Below are 18,006 nucleotides of genomic sequence, written 5' to 3'. Positions count from 1 at the left end.
CGCTGGGTAAGTAGATCCTAAGAAACAGCAAACTGGCAAGTCACAGGAGACATGGGATATTCACAGCTAATTGCTCTGTCCTGGCAACTCTCCAGATGCTCGGTGCTCTTTAAAGGGAGTTTCCACAAAAAAAGTCAGTAGTTCTTATACAATTTTTACAATCTAGAAAGTTTATCTTTTTGGTCAATTTTATTTTAAGTTACATTGTTCCACTTTTTAGTTATATCTTATATATGTTTATTCTAGAAAATAGCCGCCATTACTGACCCTGTAAATGTTACAAAAATATGAATACAACACTTTTGTTTTGCTCCCATCCCAGAGCTGAACTCTAAGATCTAAGACTTATTCTACGTACACAAAAGGCCTTTTTCTCTCAAATATTGTACACAATTTGAAGAGGAGTGGACCAACAATCCACAGGCCACAACCAACAACCTTTCAACTCTATGTGAAGGAGATGTAGTGCACTGCTTGAGGCAAATGGTGGTCACACCAGATACTGACTGGTTTTCTGACCATCCCAATACTGTAAAACTGCACATTTTAGAGTGGCCTTTTATTGTGGCCAACCTAAGGCGCACCTGTGTAATAATCATGCTGGCCAACCTAAGGTACACCTGTCCAATAATCATGCTGGCCAACCTAAGGCAGACCTGTGCAATAATCATGCTGGCAAGCCTAAGGCAGACATGTGCAATAACCATGCTGGCCAGCCTAAGGCACACCTGTGTAAGAATCATCCTGGCCAGCTTAAGGCAGACCTGTGCAATAATCATGCTGGCCAGCCTAAGGTACACCTGTGCAATAATCATGTTGGCCAGCCTAAGACAGACCTGTGCAATAATCATGCTTGCTAGCCTAAGGCAGACCTGTGCAATAATCATGATTGCCAGCCTAAGGCACACCTGTCCAATAATCATGCTGGCCAGCCGAAGGCACACCCGTGCAATAATAATGCTGGCCAGCCTAAGGCATGCCTGTGCAGTAATAATGCTGGACAGCCTAAGGCACACCTGTGTAATAATAATGCTGGACAGCCTAAGGCACAGCTGTGCAAACAACATGCTGACTAGCCTAAGGCACACCTGTGCAATAATAATGCTGGCCAGCCTAAGGCACACCTATGCAATAATCATGCTGGCCAGCCTAAGGCACACCTGTGCAATAATCATGCTGGCCAGCCAAGGCACACCTGTGCAATAATCATGCTGGCCAGCCTAAGGTACACCTGTGCAATAATCATGTTGGCCAGCCTAAGACAGACCTGTGCAATAATCATGCTTGCTAGCCTAAGGCAGACCTGTGCAATAATCATGATTGCCAGCCTAAGGCACACCTGTCCAATAATCATGCTGGCCAGCCGAAGGCACACCCGTGCAATAATAATGCTGGCCAGCCTAAGGCATGCCTGTGCAGTAATAATGCTGGACAGCCTAAGGCACACCTGTGTAATAATAATGCTGGACAGCCTAAGGCACAGCTGTGCAAACAACATGCTGACTAGCCTAAGGCACACCTGTGCAATAATAATGCTGGCCAGCCTAAGGCACACCTATGCAATAATCATGCTGGCCAGCCTAAGGCACACCTGTGCAATAATCATGCTGGCCAGCCAAGGCACACCTGTGCAATAATCATGCTGACTAGCCTAAGGCACACCTGTGTAATAATCATGCTGGCAAGGCTAAGGCACACCTGTGTAATAATCATGCTGGCCAGCCTAAGGCACACCTGTGTAAGAATCATGCTGTCTAATCTGCATCTTGATATGCCATACCTGTGAGGTGGATGGATTATCTCCGCACAGAAAAAAGGGTTCCTTAATGCAGATATAGACAAATTTGTGAACAATAGAAAGAAGCCTTTTGTGTACACAGAAAAAGTCTTAGAGTTCAGCTCAAGAAAAATGAGAACAAAAACAAAAGTGTTTATATTTTGGTTCAATGTACAGACCCAAAGATTTATAGGTGTAAGCAATTATTAAAGTAGTCATCTCAAGTGGACAACCGATGCCTATGTGCTGTCCTAGGCCACGTGTTTTAGAGGGGGCCTTACACTCAGAGCCCTCTTTTTCAGTCTAGCTTTGGTACACTTGGAATCCATATATGACACAGTTGCACATTTATTGTGTCGCCTGCGGCAATGGAAGTGTTAATCCAACAAACCAATTTTAGATCTGCAGAATTCAGTAGCTTGAAGAATAGCTTCCTTTAAAAAAGAGACAACCCCTTTAAGAATATCTGTTAATTTTCAAAAATTCTCTTCCAGGTGAATCGGGAGTGCAGTGTGCCACTTTTTCCAAAACAATGCCCCCTTTTACAGGCCATGCCCCTTTTCACGTCCCCATTCCTAGTTGGGTCTAAGTACTGGGTCTAACTCTAATAATGCAGCATCTTGTGCCAAAAGTGGAAAGTATTCAGGAAACCTTACTTTATTAATGCACCTTGGAGATTGGCCAGATCTTGTAGGAGTCCATTTTTTAGAGAGCCTCCTGAACTATTATTACCTGGTATAAAAGTATTATCTGAGCACAAAATGCCTTCACGGGTTCGTCCTAGGGGAGGCTGCAGAACTTGCAGTAGATTCTGGTACTTTTCTGACTTTTTGTTGGTTTATCCAAGATGCAACCCATGAGGAGCCCTCCGAACATAGGGCAAAGCCAAGAGCAGGATGAGAATGGGGTGCAGGACCTGACGCAGCTGGAGTGAGTATCATCACATGAAGGATTTGCTGCACGGTTGCTATATGTTTTCGGCATTCTGTATGTGACATTGTATATTGTGTGTGATGTTTTCATTATCATTTTGCAGGGACCTACAGGAAGCATCAGTCCTCCAAAACCTGAGAAAAAGGTTTGACCGAGAACTGATATATGTGAGTTTACATATGTCATCCTTTAAGATTTTTAAAGGGGCTCTCCAGTGAAAACAAGTTAGCTTAATGATCAATGAATGCCAATTAGGGAATTAATAGATTGGTGGTGTCACACTAGGTACGGGGAAGTACCTAGCAAACAGCGAAAGGGAAGGGAAACCCTGTGTCTAGGGAAGGGGAAGATGGTGACCCCTGACCAAACCTGCCCCTGGCTCCCCTCACCACCCTAGATAGGTTACATACCTATTCCCTCACCCTATTCCCTCACCACCCTACATAGGTTACATACCTATTCCCTCACCACCCTAGGTAGGTTACACAGCTATTCCCTCACCACCCTAGATAGGTTACACACCTATTCCCTCACCCTATTCCCTCACCACCCTAGATAGGTTAAATACCTATTCCTTCACCACCTTAGATAGGTTACACACCTATTCCCTCACCCTATTCCCTCACCACCCTAGATAGGTTACACACCTATTCCCTCACCACCCTAGATAGGTTACACACCTATTCCCTCACCCTATTCCATCACCACCCTAGATAGGTTATACACCTGTTCCATCACCACCCTAGATAGGTTACATACCTATTGCCTCACCACCCTAGGTAGGTTACACACCTATTTCCTCAGCACCCTAGGTAGGTTACACACCTATTTCCTCACCACCTAAGTAGGTTACACACCTATTGCCTCACCACCCTAGATAGGTTACACACTTATTTCCTCACCACGCTAGGTAGGTTACACACCTATTACCTCACCACCCTAGGTAGGTTACACACCTATTACCTCACCATGCTAGGTAGGTTACTCACCTATTCCCTCACCACCCTAAGTAGGTTACACACCTATTTCCTCACCATCCTAGATAGGTTACATACCTATTCCCTCACCACCCTAGATAGGTTACACACCTATTCCCTCACCACCCTAGATAGGTTACACACCTATTCCCTCACCACCCTAGATAGGTTACATACCTATTCCCTCACCCTATTCCCTCACCACCCTACATAGGTTACATACCTATTCCCTCACCACCCTAGGTAGGTTACACAGCTATTCCCTCACCACCCTAGATACGGTAGTTTACATACCTATTCCCTCACCCTAGATAGGTTAAATACCTATTCCTTCACCACCTTAGATAGGTTACACACCTATTCCCTCACCCTATTCCCTCACCACCCTAGATAGGTTACACACCTATTCCCTCACCACCCTAGATAGGTTACACACCTATTCCCTCACCCTATTCCCTCACCACCCTAGATAGGTTACACACCTAATCCCTCACCACCCTAGATAGGTTACACACCTATTCCCTCACCCTATTCCCTCACCACCCTAGATAGGTTACACACCTATTCCCTCACCACCCTAGATAGGTTACACACCTATTCCCTCACCCTATTCCATCACCACCCTAGATAGGTTATACACCTATTCCATCACCACCCTAGATAGGTTACATACCTATTGCCTCACCACCCTAGGTAGGTTACACACCTATTTCCTCACCACCCTAGGTAGGTTACACACCTATTTCCTCACCACCTAAGTAGGTTACACACCTATTGCCTCACCACCCTAGATAGGTTACACACTTATTTCCTCACCACGCTAGGTAGGTTACACACCTATTACCTCACCACCCTAGGTAGGTTACACACCTATTACCTCACCACGCTAGGTAGGTTACTCACCTATTCCCTCACCACCCTAAGTAGGTTACACACCTATTTCCTCACCATCCTAGATAGGTTACATACCTATTCCCTCACCACCCTAGATAGGTTACACACCTATTTCCTCACCACCCTAGATAGGTTACATACCTATTCCCTCACCAGCCTAGATAGGTTACACTTATATACTCACCACGCTAGGTAGGTTACACACCTATTCCCTCACCACCCTAGGTAGGTTACACACCTATTCCCTCACTACCCTAGGTAGGTTACACACCTATTCCCTCACCACCCTAGGTAGGTTACACACCTATTCCCTCACTACCCTAGGTAGGTTACACACCTATTCCCTCACTTCCCTAGGTAGGTTACACACCTATTCCCTCACCACCCTAGGTAGGTTACACACCTATTCCCTCACTACCCTAGGTAGGTTACACACATATTCCCTCAGAACCCTAGATAGGTTACACACTTATTTCCTCACCACCCTTGATAGGTTACACACCTATTCCCTCACCACTCTAAATAGGTTACACACCTATTCCCTCACCAGCCTAGGTAGGTTACACACCTATTACCTCACCACGATAGATAGGTTACACACCTATTCCCTCACCACCCTAGGTAGGTTACAAACATATTCCCTCACCACCCTAAGTAGGTTCCGCACCTATGTACCGAGCCGGATACTTGACCCTGAAATAGGCCCTAGGTAGGGAACGGATGGGATAAGCACTTAGTCAACCCCACTAAGCTCTGAAGAACACACAGGGATTACACACAGGGAAATAACTTATCTCCAGATGACTCCGGGAGAGGAACTGCAACAACAGCAAAGTTTCTCCAGATGAATACAAGCCGACTGCTTGCACTGAAGACTTGATAAGGGTATTAGACCTATCACCAGCACAGAGTAAGGGGAATGAGGGTATATAAAGGCAAAAAGGAAAATGCTGAAGGTTAGCAGCTGAAAACAAGGAAAACCCACAGGGTCCTAAAGAGAAAGGGATAAACCCCAAGCAGGGAAAAAGGAAAGTCAGAGAGCGGCTTATGTAGGAAATGCTGCGACCTTCTACATCCAGACACCACAGGACTGTCTGTCAAGCATGACACACCCATGACAGGTGAGCAAGCTAGTGTAATGCCGCTCCTTTCTAACAGGGATAAAAGTGTCCCGTTCTGCTGACTGAGTCAGCCCCCACCTATTAATAAGTTATTCCCTATCCGAGTGGATAAATGATAACATGTTTAAACAGACAACCCCTTTAATATTTAGAGTTTTGTTTAAAAAGATGGTAACAAGCCTCTTTAACTTCTTTCTCAGACCTACATTGGTAGCATCCTCCTGTCATTAAACCCATACAGGCTGCTGAATATTTATGGGACGGACCATGTCTTGTATTACGAAGGAAAAGCCTTGGGAGAAACTGCCCCGTAAGTTACAATTCATTATCTCTCATCTCTTATTTTGTGCACATCCTCATGCTGCAATCAGACATCTTTTATTGCAAAATTTTTAGGAACGTCTATGGGCACTCGGTTAGGTCCCAACTACGCCAGTTACATTGTGACGTCCCTCCTATGAAGGCTATACTCGTTATAGATTGCAGAATACTTTAGCAAAAAGTGGATGATATAAATCTCATCTACACGCTGCACAAATGTTCTGCAGTGCGGATTATAAGATACAAGAATTCACTAGTTTACAACAGTATCTCATGTTTTTCTATATTTTATGCAGCTCTTACCCTCATCTTACATTCTGTGCAGGTTTAATGATTATAGTTTATTGGAAATTTGTGTAAACATAATGAAATGATAGAATGATTTCTATTTTCAGCCCCCACTAGAGGGCGCTTGTTGTATACTGTTTGTATACTGTGCAGTAAGACCTCACTTGTATCCTGTACTCCTCTGACTATGCGGGGATCACGATAAACTGATTAATTACTTAGTCAATGTCTGTAAAGTTCTTCTTTTTCTCTTCTCTCAGGCACCTTTTTGCAATTGCAAATGTAGCCTACACCAAACTGATGGATGCCAAACACAACCAGTGTATTATCATTAGGTGAGCGGAGATTTACTGTGAATTCGGCATATAATGTAATTATATAACAAATTCATCTGTTTCTTCTCATTAGTGGTGAGAGCGGATCTGGTAAAACAGAAGCCACTAAGCTGGTTCTGCGTTACCTGGTAGCGGTTAATCAGAGGCGCGGAGTGACAAACCAGGTGAGATCTGTGCACTGTCATCAGCACTATCCCCCATCATTGCCGTGTCTACTGACCGATTGTCATTCTGTGACCCCCCCATTTGCTGGAGGACCCTTGTGACCATCAACATGTTATTTTTTCTTGAATTCCAATATAATCTATTATGTCAGTAATGAATCCAATCTGCACAGCTTGTATGAACCCCGCGTAATAAGAATATGTGTCCCCTCCGTCATCAGCCGGCGTCATTATCACAGCAGCCCGAAAACAACGGACGGTTATTAATGTGTACAAAATAAAGATAAAAATTATTATATCATTATCTATGATTTTTTTATATGTCTAATCATCTAATCATTTCTTACTGCTTTCAATATCCATATTTTACTGGATTTCACAGATAGAGGTATTGTATGCTAGATATTTATCCTGTTATCTAGTGTTTGAGCGCTATCTATCTATCCCTTTATCTATCTATCTATCCGTCCATCTTCTATCTATCATCTATTTACAGTATCTATCTTCCTCTCAACTATCTATCTATCTATCTATCTATCTATCCATCCTTCTATCCCTCTATCTATTCCTTTATCTATCTCATTTATCTATCTATCTATCTATCCATCCATCTTTCTATCCCTCTATCTATCTATCTATCCCTCTATCTATCCCTCTATCTATCTATCTATCCCTCTATCCATCCCTCTATCTATCTAGCTATCCCTCTATCTATCTCTCTATCTATCCCTCTATCTATCCCTCTTTCTATCCCTCTATCTATCTATCCCTCTATCTATCCCTCTATCTATCTCTCTATCTATCTATCTATCTATCCCTCTATCTATCTATCCCTCTATCTATCTATCCCTCTATCTATCTATCTATCTATCTATCTATCCCTCTATCTATCTATCTATCTATCCCTCTATCTATCTGTCTATCTATCCCTCTATCTATCTATCCATCTATCTATCTCTCTATCGGTCTATCTATCTATCCCTCTATCTATCTATCCCTCTATCTATCTATCCCTCTATCTATCTATCTATCTATCTATCTATCTATCTATCTATCTATCCCTCTATCTATCTATCTATCTATCCCTCTATCTATCTATATCTATTTGGATCCACGTTTATATATGCATATTTTATGACATATTGTTTATGTGGGTGATACTAGATATCCTACATTTCTCATATCCCCTCCTTTCGCTGCTCAGATTTTAGAGGCGACACCTCTGCTGGAATCTTTCGGAAATGCCAAAACAGTCCGAAATGATAATTCCAGCCGGTTTGGAAAATTTGTGGAAATTTATCTGGAAGAGTGAGTATTAAACATATGAGATTACATTTAGCATATTCAGAGCCGGATTACAGGCGATGCTTGCGGGGCTCCAGCCCCGGGGCCCCCACCACAAGAGCTTCTAAGGGGGCCCCCACCACCATCTGTTTTCGGCTTCCTATGTTGGCCGGCCCCGATATTCATTGACTCGTATATTGACATGTTGTGTCCCCTTACAGGGGTGTGATATGTGGTGCCATAACATCCCAATACCTGCTTGAAAAATCCAGAATCGTATTTCAGGTAGGTGACCCCTACCCCATCCTGCTTCCATTTGTGAAGCTCCGGGGCCCTTGGACCAGGGCCCCCAACCATTACATGCAACTTATTTCGATATATATATATATATTATTTGGACCCCTATTGTTTGTTTTCAGGCCAAAAATGAGAGGAATTACCACATTTTCTATGAGATGTTGGCTGGTCTTCCCTCTCAGCAGAAGCAGGCATTTTACCTACAGGATGCTGAAACGTATTACTACCTGAATCAGGTACAGTACACGAGGGACAGGGGGGATAGAAAATGATCCCCAAAATTAAAGGGTATGGGCTCCGTAACAAAAACACTACCCAGAAGGCTCTTCTCGTGTACCTCTCTCCAGTAAACTTCTATGGGAATTACAGAAACAGCCAAACACAGGAGTTGTCATCTCTCCATTCGCTACAAGCACTGATGTGACTGCATTCATCTGCTTCACAAACCCCGCTCTCCACCTACAGTAGGTGTAGCCTCCATAGGTGGTATTCGTATCTATCGATCATTTATGGATGCTGGGAATACCCCTTTATACGTCCGGACATTTTATACCTGACTTATGGGCCTATACCCTTTGTAGTGCCAGGTTTCTCCTACTGCATCTTTTTCCCATTCACTTCAATAGGAGCTGAGCTGCAGTACCCCAGAATGGCCACTATACTGTGTAAGGAGCTGCACTGCTCTGGCTTTGTACAATGTTTCTTTCCGGACACTGCAGGATCTGCTAATCAGTGAGGGTAACGGGTGTATCGGATTCCTATCTATGTGATATTGATGACCTATCTTAAGGATAGGTGTTATGTCTCACCTGGTGAGGTAGATCCTCAAAAGCGCCTGTTCTGGATAATCAGTTCTGGAGCAAAACACACACGTGGTGTGGGGCTGTTGAGTCAGCATGACATGGTGTTGATTGTGTAACAGGCTATCGAAAAGATGCCGAGGAGGCATAGCAGAGTTGATATAGAAATGGCTGAAGTATCAGAGTTGGAACAGTAATGACTGATGTAGCAAAGCTGGAACAGCGAGAACTGATGTAGCAGAGCTGGAACAGTAAAGACTGATGTAGAATAACTGGATTAGTGAGGGCTGAAATAGCAGAGCTGGAACAGTGAAGACTGATGCAGTAGAGCTGGATCAGCAAGGACTGATATAGCAGAGCTGGAACAGTGAAGACTGATGCAGCAGAGCTGCAACAGCGAGGATTGATGTAGCAGAGCTGGAACAGCAAGGACTAATGTATCAGAACAGGAACATCAATGACTGAAATAGCAGAGATGCAACAGAAATAACTTGTCGCAGAGCTGAATCAGCAATGACTGATGTAGAAGAGATAAAATAGCAGTGACTAATATAGCAGAGCTTAAACAGCAACTAATGATGTACCAGAGCTAAAGCTGGAACATTAGTGACTGATGTAGCAGAGCTTAAACAACAATTAATGATACAGCATTGCTAGATCTGAAACATCAGTGACTGATGTAGCAGAGCATAAACAGCAATTAATGATGCAGCATAGCTAGAGCTGGAACATTAGTAACTGATGTAGCAGAGCTTAAACAACAAGTAATGATGCAGCATAGCTAGAGCTGGAACATTAGTGACTGATGTAGCAGAGCTTAAACAACAATTAATGATGCAGCATAGCTAGAGCTGGAACATTAGTGACTGATGTAGCAGAGCTTAAACAACAATTAATGATGCAGCATAGCTAGAGCTGGAACATTAATGACTGATGTAGCAGAGCATAAACAGCAATTAATGATGAATGATGCAACATAGCTAAAGCTGGAACATTAGTGACTGATGTAGCAGAGCTTAAACAACAATTAATGATACAGCATTGCTAGATCTGAAACATCAGTGACTGATGTAGCAGAGCATAAACAGCAATTAATGATGCAGCATAGCTAGAGCTGGAACATTAGTAACTGATGTAGCAGAGCTTAAACAACAAGTAATGATGCAGCATAGCTAGAGCTGGAACATTAGTGACTGATGTAGCAGAGCTTAAACAACAATTAATGATGCAGCATAGCTAGAGCTGGAACATTAGTGACTGATGTAGCAGAGCTTAAACAACAATTAATGATGCAGCATAGCTAGAGCTGGAACATTAATGACTGATGTAGCAGAGCATAAACAGCAATTAATGATGAATGATGCAACATAGCTAGAGCTGGAACATTAGTGACTGATGTAGCAGAGCTTAAACAACAATTAATGATGCAGCATAGCTAGAGCTGGAACATTAGTGACTGATGTAGCAGAGTTTAAACAACAATTAATGATGCAGCATAGCTAGAGCTGGAACATCAGTGACTGATGTAGCAGAGCATAAACAGCAATTAATGATGCAGCATAGCTAGAGCTAGAACATTAGTGTCTGATGTAGCAGAGCTTAAACAACAATTAATGATGCAGCATAGCTAGAGCTGGAACATTAGTGACTGATGTAGCAGAGCTTAAACAGCAATTAATGATACAGCATTGCTAGAGCTGGAACATCAGTGACTGATGTAGCAGAGTTGAAACAGCAATAAATGAAGTTGAAGAGAATGTACAGCAATGAATGATGTAGTAAAGCTGAAAACAGTGACTGAAGTAACAGATGGTAAAGCAATGACTGATGCAGCAAAGCTAAATCAGTGATGACTGAATTATAAGAGCTGGAACAGCAATTAGTGATGTAGCAGAGTTGTCAAAGCACTGGCTAATGTAGCAGAGTTGGCACAATGATATTTGATGTAAGAGAACTGGTACAAAATAATATTCGAGACACCAAATAACAGCACTGAGTAAAGGAATAGTGCAGTAATGTGGCAGCAGGATGTCCACTACCAGCATACTCAGGCAATCCTACCACCTAAGCCAGATATAAATGACTCGGACCAGACAAATGATGTTATTGGAGTGTGTTGAGTTACCATTTCGGAAGACAGGACTAGCCAGCAGTGGCTGGATTGGCTCGCTACTGGAACCAGGATAGGTGAGTAACGATAGACAATCAGTATCAGAATCCTGGACAACCCCTTTAAATACAACTAATATTTCCCCCCTTTTTTAACATCATACTGTCAAGGGAGAAATTTAGGTAAGACTGCTAATGGAGTCTTTATTCAGGGCAAATCCAGAGGTACGGGCCAAATTAGCTATCTGTACAGATATTAATGAATCAGACAATGATCACAACGAGACGTGTTCACTGTTTGAGCCAGTATAGGCAACTGACTCATGTAGTAAAAAGACTTGTGATTATACCATACAATATTCGACTTCGACCTTGAAGCAAGAACAGGGAGTGATCATCCCACAAATTACATCCCTTATTTCAGCTGTGAGAAAATTATAATTATAAAATTCTCTCAGTATTTTATGAAATACCTCTCTGTTCATTATTCATTCTGGCTTGATTATCTAGTTAACACATTCCTTCTTTGTGTGAAATCACTGATAAGACTTTCAATAAGAAGGGCTTCACTGTTCATTGTTTATACATCTGTTCACTCGTCCTTGGTTAACTCTTTCTTGACCATACAGCTTAGAATCATATTATGGTGTTTGTGTGATTGTCATATAGACACACAGATAATTATGCAATAACATCTATATTTTGATTATTTACATACACAGATAATCTTATTATGTTTGAACAAACAACCTATAGCCCAGGCTACCTTCACAATACTATATCCACATTGCGTTTGTGCTCTCTTCACTGCATGCAATTATACTCTATCAGGTATATGGTGACCCTTCTTATTTTTCGGAAAGGGTTCTCTACAGTAAGAGCATCAGCCCAACTATAAAAAGAAATAATTAGAAAACCGACGGCATAAAACATTACAATCAAATAAGCAAAGGGGTAAACTTGTAAAGTGACTATATGGACAATATTATCTGTACAATATTGCCCCCTATGGTAAAGAGTAAGGATTTGATCATATAGGACTCTAGGAGAACATTCACATGCCTGTGTGCGGTTAGATATGCCAATTGTTGACTGTCTCCATATTTTAGGGAGGTAACTGTGAGATCCCCTCTAAAAGTGACGCCGAGGATTTTCGAAGACTCCTGAATGCCATGGAATCTCTCAGCTTCACCACAGAGGATCAGGACAGCATCTTTCGAATCCTCGCCTCTATCCTGCACTTGGGGAATGTCTATTTTGAGAAATATGAGGTAAAAAGAAAAAAAAAATGTGAATGTTTGTATTTCCGGGGCTTTACAATCCACCCTTGGAGTTGTGCTATGGGCGCCGTACAGTGGTGGCTACGTCCCAGGTGTCAGATTTGTCTAGCTTTGGATTAGTCTCCTTAAGTGTAGCTAACCTGTTACTTTTCCGTTCCGAAATTGCATCTGAAGAGGTGACCCTGTGTGGCGCAGATGGGCTAAGGGTATGTTCACACATTGCGGTTTTGCTGCATATTTTATTATGCATGTTTAAAGTTCTTTTTATAGTACCAGCAAAAGCTACGAGGTCTCAGAAATCTCATGTACACACTTGTTTGGTTTTCCTGACTGATTTGGAAAACTGCTGCTTCTGTTAAAACTGCAGCATGTCAGTTCTTTCAGTGTTTTTGCAGCATTTTTTTCACCCATAGAAAGCAATGAGTAAGAGCAAAAACACAGCAAAAATACTGCTATCAGTTTTTGGTGGAAAAAAAACACAGGTAAAGCAGGATGTAAAGCACATTTATTTTTGCGATTTTCTCAAGTATAAACCATAATGTCTTGGTATTCTCACATGACCATGGATGTTTCACTTGACTCTGTACAGTTTAAATAAGTGATAATTAAATGAGTAAGTAGACTAAACAATGCCTTACCAATGTGTGAGAGTAAACAATGCCCTACCAATGTGTGAGAGTAAACAATGCCCTACCAATATGTGAGACTAAACAATGCCTTACCAATGTGTGAGGGTAAACAATGCCCTACCAATGTGAGAAAGTAACCAATGCCCTACTAATGTGTGAGAGTAAACAATGCTCTACTAATGTGTGAGAGTAAACAATGCCCTACCAATGTGTGAGAGTAAACAATGCCCTACCAATATGTGAGACTAAACAATGCCTTACCAATGTGTGAGGGTAAACAATGCCCTACCAATGTGGGAAAGTAACCAATGCCCTACTAATGTGTGAGAGTAAACAATGCTCTACTAATGTGTGAGAGTAAACAATTCCCTACCAATATGTGAGACTAAACAATGCCCTACCAATATGTGAGACTAAACAATGCCTTACCAATGTGTGAGGTTAAACAATGCCCTACCAATGTGGGAAAGTAACCAATGTCCTACTAATGTGTGAGAGTAAACAATGCTCTACTAATGTGTGAGAGTAAACAATTCCCTACCAATATGTGAGACTAAACAATGCCCTACCAATATGGGAGACTAAACAATTCCTTACCAATGTGTGAGGGTAAACAATGCCCTACCAATATGTGAGACTAAACAATGCCTTACCAATGTGTGAGAGTAAACAATGCTCTACTAATGTGTGAGAGTAAACAATGCTCTACTAATGTGTGAGAGTAAACAATGCTTTACTAAAGTGTGAGAGTAAACAATGCTCTACTAATGTGTGAGCGTAAACAATGCTTTACTAAAGTGTGAGAGTAAACAATGCTCTACTAAAGTGTGAGCATAAACAATGTCCTACCAATGTGTGAGAGTGAATGATGATCTACCAATATGTGAAAGTAAACAATGCCTTACCAATGTGTAAGTGCAAGGCTGCTTTCACACTACGTTTTTTTAACATGCGTCATGAACGTTTTTTTAACGCAAAAACGGATCCAGTGCAAATGCGTTTTCATTTCAATGCATTTGCAATGGACTCGCGTCAACATGTGTTCACATGTGTTTGCGTGCGTTATAGTGAGGATCCATCGACTTGCAGTTTTTTAACTTTTTTCAAAAACGCTACTTGTAGCGTTTTTCACTGGATCCTTACTATACCGCACGCAAACGTATGTGAACGCTGGCATGCTGATAGACAGGATCCTGCTTGCTCTACTGAGCATGCCCAGAAGCCAGCCTGGCGTGATCAGTCTCTCTCTCCCCCTCCCTCTCTCTCCTCTCACTCTCTCCCCGCCTGAAAGCGGCGGACGCTCGTAACCAAGGTAAATATTGGGTAACCAAGCAGCTTAGTTACCCGATGTTTACCTTGGTTACGTGTGCAGGGAGCAGGCAGTCCGGCTCCTAGCAGCTGCGGATGCTCGTAACCAAGGTAAATATCGGGTATCCAAGCAAAGCACTTCGCTTAGTTACCCGATGTTTACCTTGGTTACCAGCGTCCGCAGCTGTCAGATGCCGGCTCCCAGTCTATCACGTTCAGTTCCCCTCACTCCCGATCACATGACTCCAATGCCCGCTCATTAACCTCAAGTGACAGGATCCTGCAAAATAACACATGCCTTTGCATGCGTTTTTCTTTGTGAAAACAGGATCCACTTTTACAGCAAAAAAAACGTTCATGATGCATGTTAAAAAAACGTAGTGTGAAAGCAGCCTAAATAATTCTCTATCAATGTGTGAGAGTAAACAATGCCCTACCAATGTGTGAGCATTAACACTGCGCTACCTAGGTGTGAGAGTAAACAATGCCCTACCAATGTGTGAGAGTAAAACATGCCCTACCAATGTGTGAGAGTAAACCATGCCCTACCAATGTGTGAGAGTAAACCATGCCCTAACAATGTGGGAAAGTAAACAATTTCATGCCAATGTGTAAAAGTAAACAATGCCCTATCAATGTGTGAGCATAAACAATGCCCTATCAATGTGTGAGCATAAACAATGCCCTATCAATGTGTGAGTGTAAACAATGCCCTATCAATGTGTGAGCGTAAACAATGCCCTATCAATGTGTGAGCATAAACAATGCCCTATCAATGTGTGAGTGTAAACAATGCCCTATCAATGTGTGAGCATAAACAATGCCCTATCAATGTGTGAGTGTAAACAATGCCCTACCATTTCAACTCTCACCTGCTGTCTTTCATGAACTGATACAATCTGAGTTTATGGCTACGCTTCATACATAGATCCCCTAAACAACTTCATCTAGTTGCAAAAATGTTTTATGGTTTCACATACATCTTGCATTGGTGGCCTAACACTTTGTATTGTTCATGCTTGCGAGGTGGAAGCAAAGCTGATTTTAGGATCCTGAAAAAAACGCAGCAAAAAAAGTCAGGAAAACCTGCGTTTTGACTGCAACTTTTTTTACGGCCAAGAGATCAGGTTGCCTGAAGCAAAAAATCAAAGTGTGAACATAGCCTAACAAGGATGAAACCCATTCACTAGTACTAATCTACATGGAGTTGCTTCTCCGCTATATACGGTGGTGTGAATACCGAGTATCATGGCTGCCGCAGAGCTGTCCAGTGCTGACATCAAGCTGCCTTCTTCCAGACCGAATCCCAGGAGGTGGCTTCAGTGGTGAGCGCGAGCGAGATACGAGTGGTGTCCGAACTACTACAGATATCCCACGAGGGTCTCCAGAAAGCCATCACATACAAAGTGACTGTGAGTGTTACCTGCAGACCATCGGGATAAATCCTGAGAAAGGGAGACACATCCAACCCACCATGTTCTTGGTTTTTGCAGGAAACCATGAGAGAGAAGATCTTCACCCCCCTCACGGTGGACAGTGCTGTTGATGCCAGGTGGGCAGACATTTTCGGCCAGGCTGTCAATGAGAGCCCCCTGTTATGACACGGTGCCATGGAGGGTGACAGGACGGGGGGATATTGTGGACATTGGTCAGATACCTGTTATTATTTATTACAGAGATGCAATTGCCAAGATTTTATACTCCCTGCTCTTCAGCTGGCTGACAGATCGAATTAACAAGCTGGTCTACCCCAAACAGGACGCCCTGTCCATTGCCATACTGGATATTTATGGCTTTGAGGTAATGGAATTACACAGATTTGCTCTGCACATGACTGCCATCGTCCTGTCTTAGGGGGACGTACATATTTTTGCAATATCTTAGGTATATGAGTTGTTCGACCTGTGCACATTTGGTCTATATTTACTAGGAAAAAAGGATTGTGCATGCTGCAGATCACTACTGTTAGGTCCGGGTGATGGTGGATCCTCTGGGCCGTGCACCAGACTCCCCCAGTGAGGCAACCTGGAGCTAACCCCTATACAGGGACTGTCCGGTCACCCCACCAGAGGGCCTAGGTACACGGTAGCCGGAGTACTAGCGGGACCGGGATAGCGTCCCTCAGGGAACAGGTAGAACGGAGTCTTTAGAGCCACAGAGTTCTTGGAGACAATTACGGGAGTCCGGTACGGGTGCTGGTTAGGAAGCTCAGACGGGATCCGGGTTAGCTGGATGTGACGGGGAGGCAGCCGGGTGAAGCCGGGGATCACAGACAGGCACAGGTAGACGTAACGGTGGTGGGATTCCCCGCTGACGAACACCGGAGGACCTCTAGGCAAACCCGGATTCAGGAGCCGGTTACGGAGGCAGAGCAGACTCTACGAAAGAGACAGAGTTAGCACAGGCAAGGCACATGGGGACCTGGACTTCTAGCTTGCAGAACTTGACGAACAGGCGACGCCCTCCAGGCAGGGAGCTCCTAATATACCTGACCCTGACTGATGCAATATCCTGTTAGGGAGTGCAGGGCCTTTAAGAGGAAGTCAGTGACCGCGCGCGCGCCCTAATGCACATGCGTGATGCCCGGGTGCCGGAGGCCAGAGCAGGGAGCGGTGCCGGCGAGGACGTGTGGCTGGAGGCAGGGGACCCGGGGACAGGAGCGGTGAGTGAGAAACGACGTCGGGACCCGGGGAGCGTGACAACTACTATCTTTCTTCTACGAACACATGCACACTCCAGTAAAGTGAGCATGCACATACAGAATATTGGGAATCATTAGGAATGTTGACAATGGAGCAGTTCCCCAGGTGAGATCTGCATTTTCCTACACACTGTTGAAATTTTCTTTCCCCATTTCCAGCCACACTGCTTCCATACATGAACCCTAATGTGGGGGCATCCCAGCGCCATGCAAAAAGAAACCTTTTAGCATCAATTAGTGGACCCATTGGACCATTGGGGGGACCCGGACTTACCCTTTAGTGGCTTAACTAAATGCCCACCACGAAGCGGACACCAGGTACCACTCCCAGGGTATTGAATAGGATAAAGAGTTGCCCACCAGTCACAATGTATATGGGAATGATAAAAAGAAAAACTGCTATGGGAAAACTAGACTGAAAAATACAATGAACTATCTGAAAAAGTGAAAAAACATGAAAAATGGAACATGCATAACTGCTATGAATAATAGGAATGAGGGATGTTTAGCCATTGTATTGATCAATGCAAAAGGGCCTCATAACCAACGCCAAGGTAATCTCTATTTTTGGGGTCCCTAACCTATGTGTAACCTCACCTGCAGTTAAAAAACGTGCTCTGTATGGGAAGCAAAGGACCAAGCTATATATGTGAAGTGAAACAAATGGCTGTGGGTGGGGAAGGGCTCTCAGACAAAAAGTGCATACTAATTAAAGAATGTACGTCTGGAACACCATGGTGTGAACAAGGTGCAAGACTCAAAAACATAACTATACAATAGGATAAAGA

The 18,006-nt window shown here is 43.2% G+C and overlaps 1 protein-coding gene across 1 annotated transcript in view; it reads left to right on the top strand.

Moving 5' to 3' along the window:
* Window positions 1-18,006, top strand: part of MYO15A (myosin XVA) — a 123,215-nt gene that overhangs the window by 15,849 nt on the left and 89,360 nt on the right. The window contains exons 2-13 of the mRNA XM_075319461.1: window positions 2,625-2,707; window positions 2,814-2,877; window positions 5,903-6,012; window positions 6,572-6,646; window positions 6,720-6,810; window positions 8,015-8,118; window positions 8,316-8,379; window positions 8,514-8,627; window positions 12,410-12,571; window positions 15,816-15,929; window positions 16,011-16,069; window positions 16,194-16,317. Coding sequence (XP_075175576.1) covers window positions 2,625-2,707; window positions 2,814-2,877; window positions 5,903-6,012; window positions 6,572-6,646; window positions 6,720-6,810; window positions 8,015-8,118; window positions 8,316-8,379; window positions 8,514-8,627; window positions 12,410-12,571; window positions 15,816-15,929; window positions 16,011-16,069; window positions 16,194-16,317 — 1,164 coding nt within the window. The remainder of the gene's footprint in view (window positions 1-2,624; window positions 2,708-2,813; window positions 2,878-5,902; window positions 6,013-6,571; window positions 6,647-6,719; window positions 6,811-8,014; window positions 8,119-8,315; window positions 8,380-8,513; window positions 8,628-12,409; window positions 12,572-15,815; window positions 15,930-16,010; window positions 16,070-16,193; window positions 16,318-18,006) is intronic.

The sequence above is a fragment of the Anomaloglossus baeobatrachus genome, chromosome 7 (genome assembly GCF_048569485.1).
Source record: "Anomaloglossus baeobatrachus isolate aAnoBae1 chromosome 7, aAnoBae1.hap1, whole genome shotgun sequence".
Classification (NCBI taxonomy): domain Eukaryota; kingdom Metazoa; phylum Chordata; class Amphibia; order Anura; family Aromobatidae; genus Anomaloglossus; species Anomaloglossus baeobatrachus.
This window is presented reverse-complemented; position numbering and strand designations above follow the sequence as displayed.